General features: G+C 43.3%; 1 protein-coding gene across 4 annotated transcripts in view; it reads left to right on the top strand.

Annotated features, from left to right (window-relative positions):
- Nucleotides 1-1,040: 1,040 nt before the first annotated feature.
- The window catches only part of ZNF608 (zinc finger protein 608), a 115,965-nt gene continuing 95,098 nt past the window's right edge, over nucleotides 1,041-21,907 (top strand). For 2 of the 4 annotated variants that reach the window (XM_013060834.2, XM_004761341.3), the window contains exons 1-2: nucleotides 3,163-3,779; nucleotides 4,800-5,910. In XM_013060834.2, coding sequence (XP_012916288.1) covers nucleotides 4,993-5,910 — 918 coding nt within the window. In that variant the 5' untranslated portion in view covers nucleotides 3,163-3,779; nucleotides 4,800-4,992. Of the gene's footprint in view, nucleotides 1,305-3,162; nucleotides 3,780-4,799; nucleotides 5,911-21,907 lie in introns of those variants that run through there. The other 2 variants (XM_013060835.2, XM_004761342.3) reach the window with 2 other exon arrangements.

The raw sequence follows: 21,907 nt of genomic DNA, 5'->3' as shown, positions 1-21,907 counted from the left end.
ACTCTGACAATCTTTCTGTTTAAAATTGCACACTGGGGGACTGTTTAACGGGTTACTCTTTCTAGTATATTTATCTCCCACAAATCGATTTTGTAAAAAATGAGGCTGGCCCGGGGTGTTCAATATGATTGGCTGGGACCTTCTTTTATTTTTTATATTTTTTTGGGTGCAGCCTCGGACCAGGTGGAAAAGATTTGTTGCAAATTCCAGGGAAGAACCGTTCCCGTAGTGGTGGTTAAATGGTTGCTAGCCTTCACGCTTGAGTGCCTGTAGACCAGAAGACTGGAAACAAAAGGGTTACTTGTTTCCCCACCACCGCCTTTACCCCCAGATCGATTTTTCTTATTTAATCAGCGAGTAAAAAGAGAGACGACTGGGGGAGAAAAAAATTGGAAGAAGGGCAAAGTGGTGGGGGGAGGGTTGAAAGCCAGAAGCCGCAGTACAGAAAATCGGTCTTGGGAGTTCGCGCTGCCGAGTCCTTGCAACAAGGAAGGGAAGCCAGCAAAAAAACGCTCTCAGTCATTTCCACACAGCCAGCCTCTCCTTTTCTCCTCGCTCCGCGCTAGTGGCTCATTTGGCTTCCCTCTGCCACCGAGCGATCACATACATTATTTCCCCCAAGATAACACAATCAAACTTGTATTTACCGACATCCTTTCCTCGCAGCCTGTTTGAGATTTGTTTTAATAAATAAGTGTTTTATGTGAATGATGTAGTCATTGAAACGGGCGCACCATTTTTTTTTTTCCCCTTCGTTACTGCAGGAGGTTCCTCAACCCCAATCTGGTTGGAAAATAAAACGCTTTGTCTCCACAACCACCCCCCACCGCACCCCCACCCGCTCTCAGTGTGTGTTTTATACGTGTGTATATCTCAACCCCCTACAGTAGCCAAGAGAAAGCAGCTAGCCAATGAGAGAGCCCAGTTTCATAAAAGCTGCTCTCTGATTGGCCTGATGCGAAAGGGCAATGGGAACAAAGAAAAGTCCCTTTCAGGTATAGAGGCTGAGAGCTCCTTTTGCTCCACTCCCCCTGTGTGTGTGTTGTGTTTCAGTCCTGATTTCAGTGTTGCAGAACAAGCTTGTGGTGTGTGTGCACCAGGGGGATTTTTCTTTTCTTTTCTTTCTTTTTAATTTTAATTTTTGCTTTTATAAAAAATACACAGGACGGTCTGTGACATTTGATGGTCCATCTTCTTTAATAATAAATTTGTTGAAGAGATTATAATTTCCAAAATAAAGCGGCTGCAACCAAACACATTCAATGCAGTTAGAAGGAAAAGGTCAACTCGATCCAATACAGACCGTAAGTACGGTTGCGTGGTGTGTCTCTATATAGCACTTAGCGGGGACTTCATGCAGGGGAATGTGCGAGTTTTATGCATTGAAATGAGGAACTAGTTACAGGGTTTGGCTTTTGCATTGAGAAAACAGCCCAAGAAGGGTGAGTTTTATTCAGTGGAGGGTGAAGCATTTGTAACTTCTTCACACAAATTAAGCTTGACTGGGCACTCGGGGTAACTTAGAGTAAATTACCTTTTGGGCTGTAACCCAAGGAGAATAAAAGTGACACAGTTACATATACTGATCTGTAGTGTCCATTCCCTAGCTCACCTCGCCCCCTCCCTCTCCTAGCCTAGCTGGGCAAGACCCTCTTCCAAACCGAGCCAGGAAAATGGGGGCAAGGGCAGAACAAGCCGATTTCTGTCTCTTGCCACATCCTAGTGCCCAATAATTTAATATTAAACAAGGGAATAGTCACCCATTACATGTACTGGTTATAATTACCATTTTCCACCTCCTGAAAAAAGCAAGCAGCAAAAACACCATTGGGGGGGGGGGAGAAGCCCCACCCAACCCAAACAAACCCACAAATAGAGTAACAATGGTGTGTTTATTACAGGACCTGGTTTGGGAGCTAGCAAAATGTTTTTCTTTGTTTAAGACAAGAAGGGGGTCCCTAAAACCCAAATAGCTTGGAGGTGCCCTCCCCCCTCTTCTGGGCGTCCCCATCCCTGGCCCCTCGGGAAAGCCGACAAATTGGAGATAAGTTGAGGAAAGGTTTATAAGGTGTTTCTTTAAAACATCTGCTTTGCTCTTGTGCTCATTACATTTCACTCCTTCGAACTTCCGAGAGCCTAGATCTGCGAGAAATGTTTCACATTCATAACTTGTAGCTGCGCCCACTGCAGGGGGGTGGGGGCGCGGGGAGGCGGCGGCGGCGGCGCGGGGGTGGGGGGGAGTGTATGCAGGGGGAGGGGAGAGACCTTCAGCTTTTTTTTAAAGACCAGATCAGTATTTTCTTGATACGCTTGTCACCATTTTTGTTCTCACGACAACCAATTGAGCCCTTGATCCTCACGTGATGTGAAAGGCTTGCACTGTAACAAAATCGCTCCTTTTAGATGGTTGGTTGTTGCTAACTCGCCCATCCCCCTCTCCCAGCCCCGACATTTCCAGCAAAGCGACTCTCCACTTCCAATCCATCAACAATTCATTACTGCTTTTAGCTTCCAAACGCCAGCTAATTAAAAATACTAAGCCAAGCTCCGGGGCCATCTGACTAAACACAGGAGGGGGTGAGCGAGAGAGGAGGAGGAGAGAAAAATAAATAAAAGGGAGACGCACCGTTTGCTGCGACTATCAATGGGAAAAACTGTCCTGAAAAAGGTCGCCTTAAAAAAAAAATCTTTTTTTTTTTTTTGACTCTAATTATCGAATTACCACATGACTGATTGGCTTGAGAGACAGCGGATTCTCCTCCCTCTCCAACCCCCCCCCCCCCCCCAGGGACTATACTAGGAACTCGGTTCCTTTTTCTTAAAACAACATAAAACAGGAAAACATCACATCCTTTGGGTTTCGAAGACTGAACCAATTTTAAACGCCGTTATTTTCCTCACCCCACCGCCCACCCTCCCCAGCCCCGAGCGAATGCTGTTATAACTGGTTTATCAGCTCCCTGAATCATCTGCTCCCCTCCCCCTCCACACCTTTCTTTTTCTCCTCTTGCTGGGTTTCTCATCCTACCCTTTCTTCCTCCCCCTTTTCCCCTCCCCCTTCCCCCTTCCTCCCCCTCCTCCCCCTCCTCCCCCCCTCCTCTCCCGTCCTCTCCCCTCCTCCCCCTTCCCCTCGTCTTCCCCCCTCCTTTCCTCTTAAGTTAGTTCAAGAAATCAAATCTGTCAGGACGGGCGGAAAAATGCCACTTCCCGACTAACAGGCGGAATCCAGCCCAGATTTTCAGTCGTTTCTTCTTATTCTTTCTTCCCTTTCACTAATTTATCCCGATGTTAGCACATTCTGTCTTGTTACTAGCGGACGCCTGTAGGTTTGCTACATGGGATCATTACTTACTGATCACGGTGACTCTGAAGTCTGGAACTGAAGGCGGAATGAGAAGTTGGGAAAACTTTTTTCTCTAAGCTCTCTCTCTTTCTTTTTCTTTTCTTTTTTTTTTTTTTTTAAACCTATTATTCTCGATGCTTGTTAAGAGGAAAAAAAACCTTTGGTACTTCTGTTGTGAATGTGAAACATTATCTTCCAGCTGTACAGTGACACATTTTTTTAAGGAGAAAAGGACTCCTGATCCGTTTGCCAAAAGGGGGGTGGGGAGGTGGAATAATGTTATCGAGTGATTATTCTGGCTGAGATGTGTTATTTGGTTTCTTCCTTCTTGATCATTTGGTGTTTAAGTAAAATGAGGCACAGGCTTGTTTGCCGAGTGGAGTGGGAAAGGCATTTTGATTTGCTGGCCTAATTAAAAAATGATAAAGGATTAAAGGTAAGCAATGTCTGTGTGTGTGTGTGTGTGTGTGTGTGTGTGTATGTATATTTATTTATTTTTCTTGACAATCAACTGTTAAAAAGGGGCTGATCCCTTTAAAAACCGTTTTAACTGATCTTTGTCAAACACACACTCATTTGCGGTCATTGAGGCCACCTTGGCGCAGACTACTTAAAGTGCATGTCTTAATCAGTTTCCCCGTACAGTCAGTGGCACCATATTTAACAGATTGAGCAAGTCTGTGACCTAGGAATACGGTAGAATTGTTTATATGTGATTTTTTTTTTTTTCCCTCAGAAGGCAGGTACTCAGCCTTTTATTTAGCACTGTCTTTTCTATAGAGAAATGGTCGTAAAGACATGTGTGTGTGTGTATTTCAAAAATAAAATTGTATAAACTGTTGGGGGAGAGAGGGTATGTGTTTATGGGAGGGGGGTAGTTATTCATTGTTTTTCCTGTTCCTTACTGGGAACAAAAAACAGATTGCCCAGACGATTTGTAAAAAGAAGTAATCAAATTAGAAATACGGATAATTTAGAAACATCATTCTGAAACTAGCCTCAGAGAACTTCCAAGGTCTGGTCTTTGAAACTGCAAGATCTAGGACATGTTTGGGGATGTTTAAAGCTGTGTTCCTCTCTCTTGTCTTGAGTGTTTAGGCTGTGTTTCTAGGGTTGAGATGACACATGTATGGAAAAAAAATCCTAAACTTTTTTTTTTTAAACCTTCCTGGACTTGACACAGATCTTTAAGATATCTTAATGCCTTTAAAAAAGTGCTTATTCTTATGTTGTTGATAAAGGGATATATTTTTTTTAAGCTACTGTTAAGATCCTTACTGTCGTGGGTAAGTTTTTTGGGTTTGGTTATTTTCCTTTAAACCCGACTGTGGAGACAATATATGAACCACCTTCCTGTCCATCCTTCCCTGTGCCCCTTACTGACTCCCCAGTGTTAATCGTTTTTTATTCTGGTAACACCCAGACAAGAAATATTCGACTTTTCCCCCCTTCACAGGAAAAGGTGGACCTGGACTGAAGGGTGTAAAATCTCTGGACACATTCCTGGGGCAGGAAAAAGAAGAGGAAGATAAGAAGATTTTTTTTTTTTTTTTTTTTTTTAAGAGAAAGCCCAGCGGAGCTAAACGAATGTCCCCTCATCTCCAAAGGAAAGTTCATCGGATTTTTATTCTAGAGAGCCCATCTTCAGGATGTCAGTGAACATTTCTGCTGCAGGAAAAGGTGTGGATCCAAATACGGTTGATACTTATGACAGTGGTGATGATTGGGAAATCGGGGTTGGAAATCTAATCATTGATTTGGACGCTGATTTGGAGAAGGACAGACAGAAATTTGAGATGAATAATTCCACCAACACCACCAGCAGCAGCAACTCCAAGGATTGTGGAGGTCTGGCCTCCGGTGGGGCCGGTGCTACCGCAGCCTTAGCTGATGGCCTAAAATTTGCTTCTGTTCAGCCCTCCGCTCCCCAGGGGAATTCACACAAAGAGACCAGCAAATCAAAAGTGAAAAGGAGTAAAACTTCTAAGGATGGTAATAAATCTCTGCCTTCTGCTGCCTTGTATGGGATTCCCGAGATCAGCGGCACTGGCAAGAGGCAGGAAGTCCAAGGGCGCCCTGGAGAGGCAACTGGCATGAATTCAGCGCTGGGTCAAAGTGTGAGCGGCGGCGGCGGCGGCGGCGGCGGCGGCAACCCCAACGGCAGTAGTGCGGGCACCGGCCCCTCCGCTGCCCCCGCGGGGGCGGCCTCCTGCGGGAAAAGCAAAGAGGAGAAGCCAGGTAAAAGCCAGAGCAGCCGAGGCGCCAAGCGGGATAAGGATGCGGGGAAATCCAGGAAGGACAAGCACGACCTGCTTCAGGGCCACCAGAATGGCTGTGGCAGCCAGGCCCCTTCCGGGGGGCACCTCTATGGCTTTGGGGCCAAGAGCAATGGAGGTGGCGCCAGCCCCTTCCACTGCGGGGGCGCTGGGAGTGGCAGCGTCGCGGCTGCTGGGGAAGTTAGCAAAAGTGCCCCGGATTCAGGGCTCATGGGAAACTCTGTGTTGGTAAAGAAGGAAGAGGAGGAGGAGGAGAGCCACAGGCGAATCAAGAAACTGAAAACCGAGAAGGTAGGATCAAGTCGCCTTCCTCGAATTCCCACTTTCCTCTTTGTGTGCATTTGTGTGGGGGTGTGTCGGGCGCGGGGTGTGTGTGTGTGTGTGTCTGTGTGCCTCCCACTTCTTCGTGCTTCCTGGTTCTTTGTGAGGTTTCTGTTGTGTGCCTCCTTTCCGTGGACATGTGGAGTGGGGGGGCTGACTCGGGTGCGGTGTTTTCAGCTCTTGCTGCTTCTGCCGCCGCCGCTGCCGCCGCCGCCGCCGCCACCGCCTCCGCCGCGGGCGGTGCTGAGTGTTTGGTTCCCCAGGTGGGAGGGCCTGGGTGTTCCAAGTGCCTTTTGCCCTGCACCAGGGCTCCTGGCCAGTCAGCCGGCGGTGGTGTGCTTTTAATAGCAGACCTGCTCTTCTACCCGCTTGACTCAGGTCCTGGTTTCTCGCCCAAGGAGAGCTGTCTTAGGTTTTCATGTGCCCGCCCTGGTATTTCTGGTAATGAATGTGTCCTTACGTGCAGGGTTCACGTTCCCTCCCTGGAAGAGGCTGTGTCGAGGGTTCTCATTTACACTCTCCCCTCCACCTGTTTCTTTTCCCCAGACTTTCTCCAAAATGGTTCTGTCAAAGGGTATCCTCCTTGGATGGGTTCCCCTTACAGGTCCTGAATTGAAACCCCAGCCTTGGCGTCCTGGGGTCATTGCTCTCTTAACTGTGTGGAAAGACTGGAACGGTTTTGGTGGTTTCTAGGACTCTCTACGCGGGTTCCTTCGCCCAGTTCTTAGCTGGAGATTTCAAAGCGTTATCCCTTGGATTTCTAGCTTGCCTAGGGAGTGGAAAGGTTGGTAAGAAAAGTAAAATAGACTGGGCGGATTGGTGTTCCTGAGAATGGGGCAAGGGCCAGAGGGGATGGGAATTTAGTGTGGCATTTGAGTAATGGGGGATCCTCGATATAAGCCATGTGGACCCTTTCTGCCATCTCTCGTCCTTGTCTTAAGGTCTAGTTAGAGACTGCCTTTTGAAAAACTGCCCCCTCCTTGGGGGGAAGAAGGTGGAGGATGTGTCGCTTGGTGCTGGAGGCCTGTGACTTTACTGGTCTGCCGACGGTCATGCGTTGAATAGCGTCCCAGGACGGAAGGGGCTCTGTCCACTGGGCAGTTTGGAAGTGAGCTGGGGGTGTGAGTATGTTTGTATGAAATCAACCTTTAGATTAAATCTGCGGGTCCTGCCTCGCAGAAGCAAAACTCATATCCTGTAGTTTCTGGCATGGTTGGTTGGAAATATGCTTATTAAATAAGCATATTATTAAATAATTCAATTTTTTCCCAATATCCACAGAGCTGTCAGATGTGTTTGGCTGATTATTTCTGTGGCCAGTTATCCACTGCTCTCTCTTCAGACCTCTCCATCTTTGTGGCCGTGGGTTCAAGATTAAAGGGGGAGCACAGGCAGAGGTTCTGATTTTCTGGTTTTAGAAGCTGTGGAAAATCTATTAAGGTGCGAATGATGCCCAAATCACCGACAGCCTCCGGACACTTCTTTTATTCCTCTACCTTGGCTCCGACAGCTTTTTACACCAATGAACCCAAATGCATTTTTAAAAATCCCAGGTTTTGCTTCTCAACATTACATTGTGGAGTTGCACATGATTTTCTGCTAAAAGGCGTTCAGAAATCTTACTTAGTACAGTAGGGCATTTACTTTTGTTGCCAATAGTCTTCAAATTGCACTTCTAATCTGCTCTAACTATCTAGATGAATTGCCCTAATCCAGTGCTCACAATGGCTGTGGTTAAGGAGTCAGAGGCATTTGATTGGATTCACGGCTGCCTGGAATGTGGGAGGTACTGCCCTTTTGCATTCCCCTTAGCCTTTTAATCTTCCAGCCAAATGTTCACATTCAACAATTTTGTTTAGCTGGCAATCGGAACATTTCAGTATCTCAAAGGCTGCTGTCATGGCAACTGAGATTAGAGCACGGTGTCGGTTCTCCAGTTTTTGTGTTCTTCACTTTCCAGTCACAGAGGAAACTGGAGAAAGAATGGAGGAATTAAATTATTCATCTACGTGCGACTCATCTTCAGGCAGAGCAGGATAAATGGGATGATACGCATTGCATAAACGAAGAGCAAACAAGTCGCGATGGGGCCGGGCCGGGGTGGAGGAGGGGAGGGGGGGGCGGGGAGGAGAAAGCGCGGCGCGTTGAGGACACAGCCCACCGCCCTCCGCCAACCGTGGCCGCTGGTGTTGGCACAGGGGCCCTTCGGGGATGGCTCCGAGGGGTTTGAATCCTGCAGCGCTGGCCATTCTCTGTCTAGCAGGGGGAGGGGGGTGTTGGCTCAGGAATGCTGATCCTTAGGCTCCCCACCCCCCCATCTCACCTCACCTCACCTCACTTCACCTCTTAACTTCTCTTTAGAAGGCTTGCCTCCTGGCCACGGGGAGATGGCACTCCCTTGCCCCCCCGCATGCCGCCCCGGGTGTGTGGGGGGGTGTCACTCTAATTCCACTAGCTCGTGGCTGGGAAAACAAGAGCTCAGTTTAGGGACTGCTTTCCAACGAGAGGAGGCTACCCTTTCAGGAGGTATGAGGAGGGCGCGCTTTACCTATTTCCACACTGAGGCATCTTCAGAGAAAGGTTTTCTGACGTTTTGTTGAATGTTTTAATTTCCGCCTTGCTTGATGTTCTTGGGCCGGGGACGAGTCAGGGTCTCACAAGTGAAGATGATTAATTTTCAGCAATCAGGTGCGGCTCACGAGGGGCCAAACCTGAAAACTCAAGGAGGGGGTTTAATGTGCGGGAGCTTTTCCTCTGTCTCCTCCACCCCCCCTTCCCCCCTTGAAAGGTTTCACCGGAGATTGATAAGACTTGCTGTCACCGGTTAATTTTCACAGCATGCTTAAATGTCTATTTTTGGTATGTTTATTCTGTTTCTACACTACACAAAGTCATGTAAAACATGATAAATTGGACCTTATGAAACCTAATTAAATCAATGAGTGTTCCACTCCTTTATGTGGAAACCACAAGTATGTTGTAAAAGTCGCCACTCCCTTAATACGTGAACGAAATCAAAACATGCCATAATTCTGAGATGTTTGAGCTATATTTCTATAGCCCATTTTGTGGTTAAGCCACTAGTGACATGTCTGAATAAGTGGATTTGACGGGTTGGCTTTGGGTTGTTAAAACCTGCTTCTCCACCTTCCCCCTCCTTTCTTTTAAAGCCTAAGAACCTCTACAGAGGCTCTCCTTAGTGTCTTAGAGTTTTGACTTATCAGACACAGGCACTCGGCCGGGCTAAATAGGGTACATGGTTTTATTTGATTGCCGGAAAATTCTGAACGACATAGGAGAATTCTTAAAAACACCTAATACTTAAATAGACATGAAAGGCACAGGAGAGCTTACAGTCGTGTCTCAGGGTTCTGGCTGCTCAGTGCATATTCAGGAAGGAGAATTACTTTCCTGATATCATATTGCTTTCATTACGCCGGTCCTTAACAGCCTAAAGGTGGTGTCTACAAATGGACCTGTCTATAAGGGTATCATTCATTTTATTTTACTCTCTTGGAGAAGCCTTTTACACTTCACTAGGGAATTCTGGCACATTTTCTAAGTGAGTGTGAGCAGTTTAGGAACATATTTTGATTAATGAGTTTTGGGGACCGTATGCCTGCCTCTCCCTCCCCAGTCCCCCACATCTGGTGTCCCCTACAAATTCTGCTTAGATAGTACAGTTTATCTGCTGTGAAATAAAAGGGCAAAAAGGTCACTTGCTATAATTAAAGAACAAAGTCCATTGTTGTTGGACAGCAAACTGTCTGGAAAGCTACACATAAGGGATTTCGCGGTTAAAAACATTGGTAACTAAGGCTGGGCTCCCAGTCAGTGTTGGTCCCGCTCCTCAGATTTCTCTGAGCGGCCTGGGAGGGTGACAGGGCTTTTTTGAGGTAGATGCAGAGGCAGTCCTTCCCTGAGCAAGTTTTCTGTGAGAACCCAAGCAACTTGGGAGCCTTTGTGTGGCCAAGCATATCCCTGAGTCTTGAACGAATTATTTGAAACGGAGCTGGCATGGTGGAGAGATGAAAAAAAAAAAAAAAAACAAACCTCTACAGATCAAGATCATGCTAAAAGGAGAGGAGTAATGTTTAGCAACTTTTAATAACTTTGCAAATAGTCTGGGAGAAAAAAAAGGGGGGCGTGGGGTGCAGAGTCATTGTCCACATGTCACCAGGTTAAGAATCTCTTCAAGTGAAATTGCTTGGCGGCAAGATGGTTTTAATTAGAGTGTTATAAAGACTTATTTTTCCTAAGCAGCATTTTATAGTTAGTAAATGAAATGTATGCCGAACGTGCTAAGCAGAAATCTCCCTAACCACAGAGGTGTTCAATAACCAGATTCAAACAACATGGAAAGTACCATCTGTTCTTCGTTTTCAGCTTGAAAAACAAGGATTGAATGGCTGAGATTTGCTCCAATTTTGACTGTGTCTGTGCGTGTGTGTTTTTTTAATTTTAAAAAGTTCACCTGGTACTTCATAGAAACTTGAAATTGCAGTAATACGAGCAACACTGTGAAAACACATGTTCCTACATTTATTTTAACCAGTTCCACTTTTCTTTAAAAGATTTCCAGAAGCCCAGCCATGGAGCCCTTTATAATGGTTATTCGGTTCCTGCAGGCAATCACAACGAGGGGTCAGCTCTTCAAAGATCGCACTGTTTAGTCAGTACCTGAATTATTCTGTCAATTTTCCCCCTGGAGGCAGGAGGGGCAAAGGCTCTCCCAGGCTAACTCTGGTCAGCGTTTATCGGGTAATCTAATTGTGTGTGATAGCACTTTGGACTGGTGTTGACTCTGCAGAGCCCTTGCTCTCCTCCAGAGCTGTATCTGGGATGGTTGCTAATGAGGAAAATATTCTTTTCACGATGATAACTTTGGAGTCCTTGACTTTTAGACCTGAAGCTTGGTTCTGGGCTTAGTGAGAGCCCTGGGTGAAACGGTATCCGGCCTTTGTTTGAGGTCTTTTATAGAAGCTAATGACTGGGCTTATGCCTCCCCGAGATAAATGACATTATCGTGGAGTGGGCTGACAGGAAACAGACATGTTAATGGTGAAGCTGCAGGGAAGGTCTGTTCGGGTTCTGACAAAAGAGTCACGAAGGGACCCCTGGTTGTGGTCATTAACACATAATGCGTTCTTGCTCTTCCTAAGAGGCCCTTGATAATTGGAAAGCTATTTTAGCCACAAGCACTTAAATCATAAATCTACCCCTCCTAGTTCCTTTGCATTTTTAAAAGTCGCAAAGTAACGTGTTCTTTGTTAACAAGTGTGCAGTCTGGTTTTTTAAAAATGGTGGCAGTTCTAGGCTGGGCGTCCCAGGACGTCTGGGGGGACGGCCCTTGGAACTGGCTTTATCTGATGGGATCTCTGTCTTTCATTGTGGCTCCGTCCTCCTTCTGTTTTAATGAAGCAAAAATAAATAAGTAAATAAATAAAAAATAAAGAAATGAAGTGGGTCCAGGAGCTCAAAAGAAATTGTCTTTGTGCGTGAACGGGTCTTGTGGGAGAGGGATAAAAATCCTGTTTTTTATAGGTTGGGGAGAAGATTTTGTTCAGCGATTCAAATGTGATGAAATCTGCCTTTTGAAGTGTATGTTTAAAAAGTCATGGGTATAATTGAGTTGCAGTGCATTTTAAACTCTGCTTCTTGAACGGAGATAATTGCCATGTTGAACACACTCTAGAGGTGTAGAAGAGGTGGAAAGGATCATGTTATTCTATTCTTTAATATTAAGCGCTGAAAGTTTTTCATAGTAATTACTGTAGCACAACATAGTTTTGATTGCCAGCACTCTGAACTTGCCAGTGATCCGAACATCAAGGGTTTTGCTTGAATACTAAACAGTTTATTCCTTAAGTTACTTGTAGAGCATTCTTGTAGAACATGGAAGCCAGAAACTAAGGAAACACTGAGCAGTCTCTAGCAGTATCGCAGTGGAAATCACCCATCTTCCCTAGGATTGTTGCCCAATAAATAATACTCTCTTAATCTGTACAGCTAACTGTTGGTGCCCGGTAACTCCTATTTCATAGGTGTGTGAATGATTATTAAATGGGGACATTCAGCTGAGTAAATTAGTAGATCAGATTGGCTTCAATCACGGATTCATGAATGGATCAGTAGCTCATCTTGCAAGCAGAAAGGAGCTCTGAGGAGCTGTAGGAAAGAGGAAAGGTTTTGAAAGGTGGAGAGGGGCCTGGAGAAGGAAATTTATTAGCAGAGCGCCTTCCTAAGGGGGCCAGGTGGGACCTACTGGGTTTCTTTCTGTGCTGACCAGGTAATCCCGTAATAATGGGTAAAAGCCTATATTCCTGGGGGAGGCTGAAACTACAGTTAGATTGAAGTCTTGGTTTGATGACGTGGGGCTTAGCACAAGTGACTCCATTTTGAACCTGTTGTTTCTTTTTGTAACAGTTGCCCCTACCTTTGATCAGACCTAGCTGAACCGAGAGATATGGTCAAACTTTAAGGCGTGAAGTTCTCCCAGTTCTTGATCCCTTTGGGTGGGATTCACAGGTGATGACCTCAGGCTCACCAGTGTTGAGTTGGTCATTTTCATCCTTCCTTTTCTGGCGTTCCAGTCTTAGGGAGCTCATTTGCTTGGGGGTTCGCAGTTGGGAACATACCTTTAAAGGTTCTGAGAGAATACAGCGTGCCAGGGAGAGGACTGTGATGGTTATAAGTTATAGTGCCCAGTGCCAGGAGTGTACTTGGAAGCCACGCTCCCAGCACCCAGACCAATCAAAGGCAAGTCAGTCAGAGTAAGACTCCGCTGAAGGAGTCACTCTTATAAGTTCAGTGGCTTGCTCAGTGATTGTCAGTAACATCCCAAGAAACATGAATCCAGGTGTGGCTGGTGGTGTTGGTTAGAGCGCAGACCCCTCCTTGTTCGCTAAAAGATACACAAGGGCTGTCCTCTTATCAAGAATGACTTTGTGGGGTACCTGGGTGGCTCAGTGGGTTAAGGCCTCTGCTTTCGGCTCAGGTCATGGTCCCAGGGTCCTGGGATCGAGCCCCACATCGGGCTCTCTGCTCAGCGGGGAGCCTGCTTCCTCCTCTCTCTGCCTGCCTCTCTGCCTACTTGTGATCTGTCAAATAAATAAATTAAAAAAAAAAAAAAAGAATGACTTTGGTCAGAGAGTCTAGGATGTTCTGGAGACAGCTTCTGCATTAGCATTGGGTTTTGTAATATTTTCAAGAATTCAGGATGGATTCCTGGTCATAGCCTCATGTTTATTCCTAACCCCAGAAATTGAGACCTACCAAAGGGAACTAATTTTAATCGTGAAGGTGTGCTGGTATAGCCATGGAGGCCAATAAAATAAAAAGTTTCTGGACCATACACATGGTTACTCTTTTTTTTTTTTTTCCCAGTGAAATGTACCTACTTTTTTTTTTTTTTTTAAAGATTTTATTTATTTATTTATTTATTTGACACAGAGAGAGAGAGAGAGAGAGAGAGAGAGGTGTCACAAATAGGCAGAGAGGCAGGCAGAGAGACAGGGGAAAGCAGGCTCCCTGCTGAGCAGAACCCCATGCGGGTCTCCATTCCAGGACCCTGAGATCATGACCTGAGCTGAAGGCAGAGGCTTAACCCACTGAGCCACCCAGGTGCCAGGAGTTCTAGACTTCTTGGTCACTCTTGATCTGGTTTCTTTGCACCCAACTAGATTGCAGAGTTCCCTGATTTTTGGGTATTAACCAGAGACGTGGAAACGGACTCTTATGGTTAGGGTGTCAGATGAAATGGGAGGGGGGGCTGAGTTTGTTTGAGGGAAACTGAGGCAGGAGCCTAGTGGCAAGTCCAGCCGTGTTTGGAGGTGGGTTATCCTCCTTTGCAGTGACCTGGGAGATACGGATGATGGTGTTTATCTTTTCAGGCCAGTGCCAGAGTCAAGGATGGAAAGATAAGAAGAAAGTTTTAGGTTTAAAGTATGAAGTCTTGGTCAGACATTTTGCAAAGAAACAGTGAACCTCAGTGTTGGCTCTTTGTCTTCCTAGTCAGTTTGATTTTGAGGTTTCCACCTGGAGTTAAGGAACTGTCAGGTGGAGACTTCTTCAGCTATGAGATACATTGTGTAACCGAGGTTCACGTCTCCGAGGTTTGGTGCCATCCAGATAGTGAAAGAAACCTGGCACATCCTCCCAGATAAACCGATTGGCAGTCTTTGTTCTTCGTGATTCGAATTCAGTAGGGCTGGGAGAAAACTGGAAACATTAGTTGGAGTTATAGCCAGATATTTTAAGAAACCAGAAGAATTCAGCACCCAGTCCTTTACAGGTAAATAACAAAATCTTGGAGGCAATTAATATGATTAGAATCTAATATAGAGATAAATCTAATATAAAGATAAATGCAACATTTTTTTCTCTCTACAGTTATTTCCATTTTATACTCAAAAGAGTCACAGTAAAAGTAATTTGTTTGCTTTAAGCTTGGCCTGATTATTTGCATAAGTGCAGGAAGAATAGTGATTGATCAAAAATGCTCTTTTTAAGCCGGCTTTACTGGAACCCTGTAAGCAAAGTACCATGCCAGTTTTTCCAAGGGTCTTTATTTGCTCCATAAAGTCAACCTCAGTTTTTAAAAACACACACGGATCCTGAGTCTATGCACATGTCTCTCAAATACAAAGTTCCAGTAAAAGTCTTGGCAATATTACCGGTGTTCCCAGTTGTGTCCTGTTACAAAGAGAATGGATTCTCATTGAACTTATGTGAATAACTATTTTGCCATAAAAAGAATACTCAAGAGTTTCCACATTCTGAAGACATCAGAGGAAAAAAGTAAATGTTTCATCTTTGTTCATGAAGGTATACTTTACCAAATTATTGTAGGTCATAAATAGCTTAAGGGAAAAAGTTTCCCTAAATCTGGAAAAAACAACATTAAAGTGGTACTTCACGTAAGAAGTCATAAAAATATAATCATCCTCCTTAGTTCATTCATTCCCATGTTACTAATTTTTGTTCTGCTTGAATCCACATTTTCCATTAGTTCTGAAAATTCTTAACTGGTTCATTATCATGATCTTAAAGTTATGAGAAACCTATGTTTGCCAGAGTCCTTGTTTTGAAGCCTTGAAGATGATGTACTTTTGCAGGAACACGTTTGTGAAAACATCTGGGTGAAACAGTAACTATCTGAAAGTGAAAAGACTTATTAAAAAGATGTCCATTGTTAAAGATCAGATGAGAGTTCATTAGAAGGGAATTGAAAAGGAAATTTGGTTATTTCTGTCACACATGTTTTAAGACGATACCTGCAATTATGATGACAATTATCCTGTAATATTGGGCTTTAGGAATTTTATACACTTTCTGGAACACTTATATACCTATACAAATAACAATATAAAGAAGTCCTGGTTTTGAGGAGGTAGGAAGGGGGGAAGAAAAGGAGTGTGAGTATTATTTTTTGATAATGCTTCCCGTGTAATTCAGCATAACAAATAAGCCTACTTAGTTTCACATCTCCCTTTCTACAAGCAGAGAAAACAAATCTTTTCAGATGTTTCAGGGACTCTCTGAAAAATCTCAAAGTTAGTTTTTAGTCAAAAAGACTTCATTTAGGATTTAGTTTTGGGAAGTTTGTCAGAAATATCAAAGGTTTTAAAATACTTGGTCAGTTAAGATTTTAGGTCACTGTGAAACAATATGGTTAAACATCTTTTTAACCAAAGGGTCAGATAAAGAGTTCCAGGCAGGGGTGCCTTGCTGGCTCAGTTAGTAGAGTATGTGACTCTTGATCTCAGGGTCTTGAGTTCAAGCCTCATTTTGGGCATAGAGCTCACACTCTTTAAAAAAAAAATGAGTAAAATAAAGACTTCACAGACAAATATAGAAAGTTTAAAAGTTGTACAATATCTTAGAGTCCAGTAATCCAAGAAAACTCAGCAGATGAAAGAATATTAAGGTTCAGTTCTATATAAATATACTGTGGATATTAAAGCCCATTTGTAAAACCTTTATAACAAATTTTAATCTTACTAAGCTTGGTCATGCATAAAAATCTTCTCCCTCAATTTTTAATTTTTATTTCAGAAACTTTCTTTTTTTCCATTCAGAGTTTGTCATCTGTTTTTTCTTTTTCATCCTGATATAGCCACCTTTGCTTTAGGACAAAAGCACTTTTCTCTCAACAAAATGTATCTCCATTCTTCATACCCTTTTTTTTTTTTTAAACCACATCCTACTTTTCTTTGGATAGGAGATGTGTCCCTTATTGTTTCTAGTCATTTCAGTTACATACATTAGAATTTTTTTTTTTTAAGATTTTTTATTTATTTATTTGACAGACAGAGATCACAGGTAGGCAGAGAGGCAGGCACAGAGAGAGAGGAGGAAGCAGGCCCCCCGCTGAGCAGAGAGCCCCATGCGGGGCTTGATCCCAGGACCCTGAGATCACAACCAGAACCGAAGGCAGAGGCCTCAACCCACTGAGCCACCCAGGCGCCCCCATACATTAGAATTTTTAACCCTTCAACACTTCCCCTTCTCCTGAAAGTTAAGAAGTAAACAATTGTGCAGTGTCTGTTACAGTAGCATTCTGTGGGTTGGTGAGTTTATAAATACTTATCAGAATTTCTAGAAGTAAATGTTTCCTCATAGTAAATGCACTGTGACACATTACGAGTTTACCATTGGACCCAAATATCCATAGTGCCTCTGTAAAAGGAGCCCAGAGTAGATAAACCGATTTTGACCAATGTATCCTTGTTTGGTTTTGTTTGGAGATGATCTAGATAGTTCTTCAGTGGCCTTGACTTGCTTTATCATTTAATTTAGCAGAAGTTTGTTTCAGGTGGCTAAAAAGATTTGGAGACAGGTTGCTGAGAAGTCGACAGAGAAAACTATCTCCTTTTCCTCTATTTGAGTCATTTGTCCTTAACACTTAGTGTAATTACCTATGAAAATTTCATTAGGTATTAGACAAAGGCAGTCAGCATCCCAAGTCATTTTTCTGGTTGACAAATACAACAGAGATAACATGAACTTAGCTGATTAGTAAACCCAGGTAGAAGAAAAGTTGTACATCTGGCTGCATTATATTCAATGCTGATAGTTCTAAAGACATGCCTATGTTAATTAAACCAACAACGTCAATGTAGTTGTTACAAAAGATTATTTTAGATCACATGAACTTGAAAGAAGAGTTGGGGTTTTTATATTTTTTGAGAATTTTAGGAATGCTTCCACAACGACTTTTGAAGGCTCTTCTTTTTCCCTCTCAGTACAATTTTATTTTACTTTGAGAGGGAAGGCCTAAAAACATCCTGTCGTGCTGTGAATAGTAACGTCCAATTTGGTCATCTATTTAAAAAAATCCTATAAAATATTTTGTCATTTTTCACCTGGGACAAACACTAAAGATTTTTGACAATCTTCAACAAGCGCGTGGACACAGGAGGGGTCCCCAAAGAGGGTGCAAAAGATATTTGATTCTTCTCTCTATACTGGGTGCTACAGAGATTTGGGAGAGCTGACTCTGGTAACAATTTTCTTCCTTAGCTGGCTTTTGTTAGTTTTCCCAGGATCCCATCTGTAGGCTTCTAGTTGGGTGAAAGTATGTACCACAATTTGGCACGGCTTTGCATTAATTTTAATGTTGGTTTCTCCTTGGCTTTTAAAGGGAAAACACAGCAGACTACCAGAAAATTCCTGAGTCTCCTCAACTCTGGGAGGGCACCCTGTGGTGTCCCCCAAGAGTAGATAAAGGATTGTCTGTAAGACAGTTTGGTAGATTTGGTTTACTGTCATGTTCCACAGTCTTCTCAAAGTGTTCACCTCTTGTCATGACCTCATTCTGTTTTCTGCCTTTTTATTAATCCTTTAGTCTTAGAAGATCATCTGTCTGCGGAAACTTTTGAGGCTGTCCCCTCAATGGGGTTTAGGGACATTTTGAAACTATGGCCCTTAGTTTGGCCTTTGGCCAAGGAGTGAAAGATACCTGAAGAGGGTCACCTGGAGCCTTGGGTGGTCTTATTTTAAAACTATTTACTAGTCTTTTCAGAGTGAAAAGTGGCTTTAGAAAAAGGATCAATAGATTGAGTAGTCAAAGGCTGACGGAGAGCGGTGGGAGTTGTGTCTGGCTTCAGGTTCTTGTTTTAGGTAGTTTTGTACTTTGAATTTTTCATGGACTCACTGCAATGAATGTTTCAATGTAGCTATTTTGGAATTTTGAGGACTTTAGAGGCTTAAACTAGATAACCCATTCTGTTTGTTTGATTTGGGAACGCTTGCTTCTTAAGCCCACTTCTTCGATGATCATGTCAATGGGAGCATTCCAGTAATAATGGTCACTGTAATTCCCCTGAGGGTGGGCAACAGTTTGGTAGGACCCTAGCTACAAATGGAGAGTAAACCCACATTTGCGTCTTGCCATATTTTGGAGCCTCCAAACTTTCTAGTTAACCTAGCCAAGTGCTTAGGACAGAAACAAGCTCAGTAAGGTTTTTCCCATTCTTTTTTTTTTTTTTTTTTTTTAATTGATCTATAACTTCTGGGGGCCATAGTGTTTGGACACCAAATAAGTAGGTATGCCAGACGGTGGTACATTTAACTCTTTGGGTTTTAAGACCACCCCCCCCCCAAGTCTTTGGCTGTCTTAAAGCCAAACTAATATCTAAGAGGAGGGATGTATCACTTGGTTGGGTATCTTGGTGGTGGTTTACATTGTACCTTGTTGCATGGAAATTTTCTTGAGGTTGGCAGGTGAACTAGTGTCGATCTTACCCTCTTCCATCAACTTACCATAACGTGGAAGTCTCTGGGTTAGGAGGTGTATCAGCTGGTCAGTGTTTGACCCATCCCATCAGTTCTGTGGCTTTTTGTATTTTTTCTGTGGTTTTTTGTTGTTGTTGTTTTGTTTGTCTCTCAAGATTCCCATGAACAATGTAGCCTTTACCTAAAACAAAATTTTATTTGCCCAAGGCCTCACACTGGACCCAGGACAGCTTAAGCCAAGCCAAGTCTGGGTTAAATCTGACCGTGTCCAGTCCCACCGAGAGTGGACTAAATGGTACCTTCCTCAGAATGAATGTTCCCCAGGTTTTTTTAAGTTGGACCCAAGTCTAGTGACCAGTAGCATTACCCAGTGTGGAATCTGCTAGCACTGGGAAAAGATTTTGGGGACGGATTCCAGTCAAATGAGGAGCTTTGGAAACTTAGGTCAAAAGCTCTATGCCAAGAGAGTGAACCTCAGAACCGACAGGAACTCATTCACAGTCTTCCCCCTGGCAGTGGTGAAAAAGACAGCTCAAAAAAGTTTTCTCAGAGGACGTGCCTGCCTTTCTGCTTCCCCATCCCCAGTACCCTTAGTAGTCTCCTTCTGGTACTGCCACTGCCACCGATCCGTGAACTAGCAAATCTCCACTGAGTAACTTTAAAAATCAAATTGGCTTTATTGAAGGATTTGTGCATCAGGCAGCATGCTGTCTAGAAAATAGAAAGGAGCTCTGGAGAGCCATAGGGAAGGAAAGGTTTTTCAAGGCAGACAGGTTGCAGGAAGAGGAAGTTTATTAGCACAAAGCCTGTTTCAGGCAGGGTTCCCTTCCTAAGGGAAGGGGTCTCAGACAGATTTTCTCACTTGGGCTGATCAGGTAATCCCAGATCGCCTAGTTAAAGATTACATTCCTGGAAGAGGCTAAAATTGCACATAGATGATGCGTGAAGTGTTTTTTTTTTTTTTTTTTTTTTTTTTTTTTTTTTTTTTTTTTGCTGATATGGGGCTTGGCATAAGTGACTCTATTTGGGGTCTGTTGTCTTTTATTTGTGTTATATATGTTATGTTATAATTGCATAAATAGATGTTGGGTTGGGAGTCGACTAGTACTTTCTAGTTGGTATGGGCTTTATTTCTTTTAAAAGAAGTATTACCATTGATTTTTATGTTCCACTCAGCAGCAGGGTAAATGGGGCCCCCAGTGCCCAGACTCCTCCTGTGCTCAATTCTCTCTCCCCACTGAAGTTTCCCTAAGTGCCTCCTTGCTGTCTGTTGCAAGTTCTTTTTAATTTAAACTAAAGGTTTTTGGCATTCGGAACAAAGCTTTTGCAACTGAATGGGAAGGTTGTTAAACTGTTCATAGTCTGTTGACCAGCAGTTGGGCTGTTTGTAATGTGTGTTTTTTTTTTGTTGTTGTTGTTGTTTTTGTTTTTTTGAGAACTCAAAGGATCTTCAAGAGGGTGGGACTGGCCCATTACCGCACTTGCTGAATTCTGCATCTGTGCTACCGTTTGGTTAGATACCTTTGGTCACGTATTAAAGGAGATGATGGGTTTCCCCTGAAAAGCTGAAATGATCACAAAGCAAATATGTTTTGATAGGACAGTGGACTTTGGAAAGACCTGGATGGCATTTGGTATTCAGAAGACCTCCCCCCTTTGCACCCCCACAATGAAGCTAAATGAAGATTTAAAAAATTCGCATTAGAGCTGTAAGAGAGAACTCAAAGGGAGGGGTGTGTTGGTTAGAACAAATCAGAGTTTGAACGGATGGATAAGTAGGACTGCTGATTTTTCAGAGGCGTTCTCCTTTTTTCATCCTTCCCATCCTCCTCTGATTATTCTTCTAGCTCAACCACTGAGCTTTTTTGCCTCCTGGGAATCCTCAGGGTCCCCTAGCACAGTAAGAAGAATGTGCCTGAAGGGCACATGTAGGCCTCTTCCAATAATGCCTTATGAATGTGGCTTTTACCGTTTCAAAACGTATTGATTGTATTTTGTGTTGTATATAATGATTTTAGAAGGCAGATATTTCGGTGGTGGGATTGGCTTATTACGTTAACCAGAAAGCAGATGGCATAGTGCCACAGACGTATAATTTTACTTAAAGGGACTTTTAAGGTTTTGATGTGTTTTCTTTTCCTCTTATTTCCCTGATGGCTTCTTTTTATTGAAGGGTAACTTAAGGAGACCTGGTAGCAATTTTACTGCCTTCCCCTGACAGTTTGAAATAATAGCATGGTCTTTGGTTGCACTGATCTTCCACTAGTCAACTAGATTCTGGTTTTTGTCATGTGGCAGTGAATTAAAAAAAAAAAATAAGTGTTTGTAGTATGTTCTAAGAAATGGACTCTTTTATATGCTTCAATTAGCAACAGACGACAAAGTTCCAGTTGGTCACACTTTCATAAACTTCTAGAAGTCACAGTTCGTCCTTTTGATAAAGAAAACTGGTTTGGTTTCTTCGGAAAAAGCACATCTGGCCCTCTGCTTCCTTTAGGTACAACGTTTTGTCTTTTCTTTTGCCTTTAGTCACAGAAGGTTCAAAGGTCATGTCTGAGTCATTCCTAGTTAGGTCAGCAAGCTTTCCCCTTTCTGGAGGGTTGTACTTTTTTGGGTTCCTACACCCACCATGGGTTGGAATTCAACTTGGCCTAAAAATACCATTGATTTCTCTCCCTAGATTTTACAGTTTGACCCATTCTTCTTGTAGGACATCATCAGGATGAGTTGGAAAGCATCTCCTCACTTTTGTTTTGCAAAGTGCACCAAGCCAGACCAGATGACTTTTGGATTTCCTGTCACCTCCTTGGCTGATTTTTATGGATGGCTCATGTTAAAAGCAACAATAATGTTTGAATTGGAAGGCTTGAAGCCTTGGGTTTTCATTCTTCATGGAGAACTGTTTATTTGTGTGTGGTTCACCACAGTACATGGATAATGCTATCAAATCTGTGCTTTATTATAGGCTTAGGACTCGCACAGCAGCCCTTAAGTTCTGTTTTCTGTGTTTGCGTTCCATGCCAATTCTTTTGTGATGGAAATGAAATTAGAACCGAATCTTTGCAACCAAGGAGAAAATAGGCACAACAAATAGAAACTGTCCCGTGAGCCAGTTTAGAAGTAGTAAGTAGTGGTGATGGTGTTTATATATAATAATATGTATATATGTGTATATATAATATAAAATATGCATATATGTGTATATGTAATATATAAAAATATATATATT

Source organism: Mustela putorius, unplaced genomic scaffold (assembly GCF_011764305.1).
Source record: "Mustela putorius furo isolate JIRA1106 unplaced genomic scaffold, ASM1176430v1.1 tig00001059_pilon_pilon_pilon, whole genome shotgun sequence".
In the NCBI taxonomy this organism is placed as follows: Eukaryota; Metazoa; Chordata; class Mammalia; order Carnivora; family Mustelidae; genus Mustela; species Mustela putorius.
This window is presented reverse-complemented; position numbering and strand designations above follow the sequence as displayed.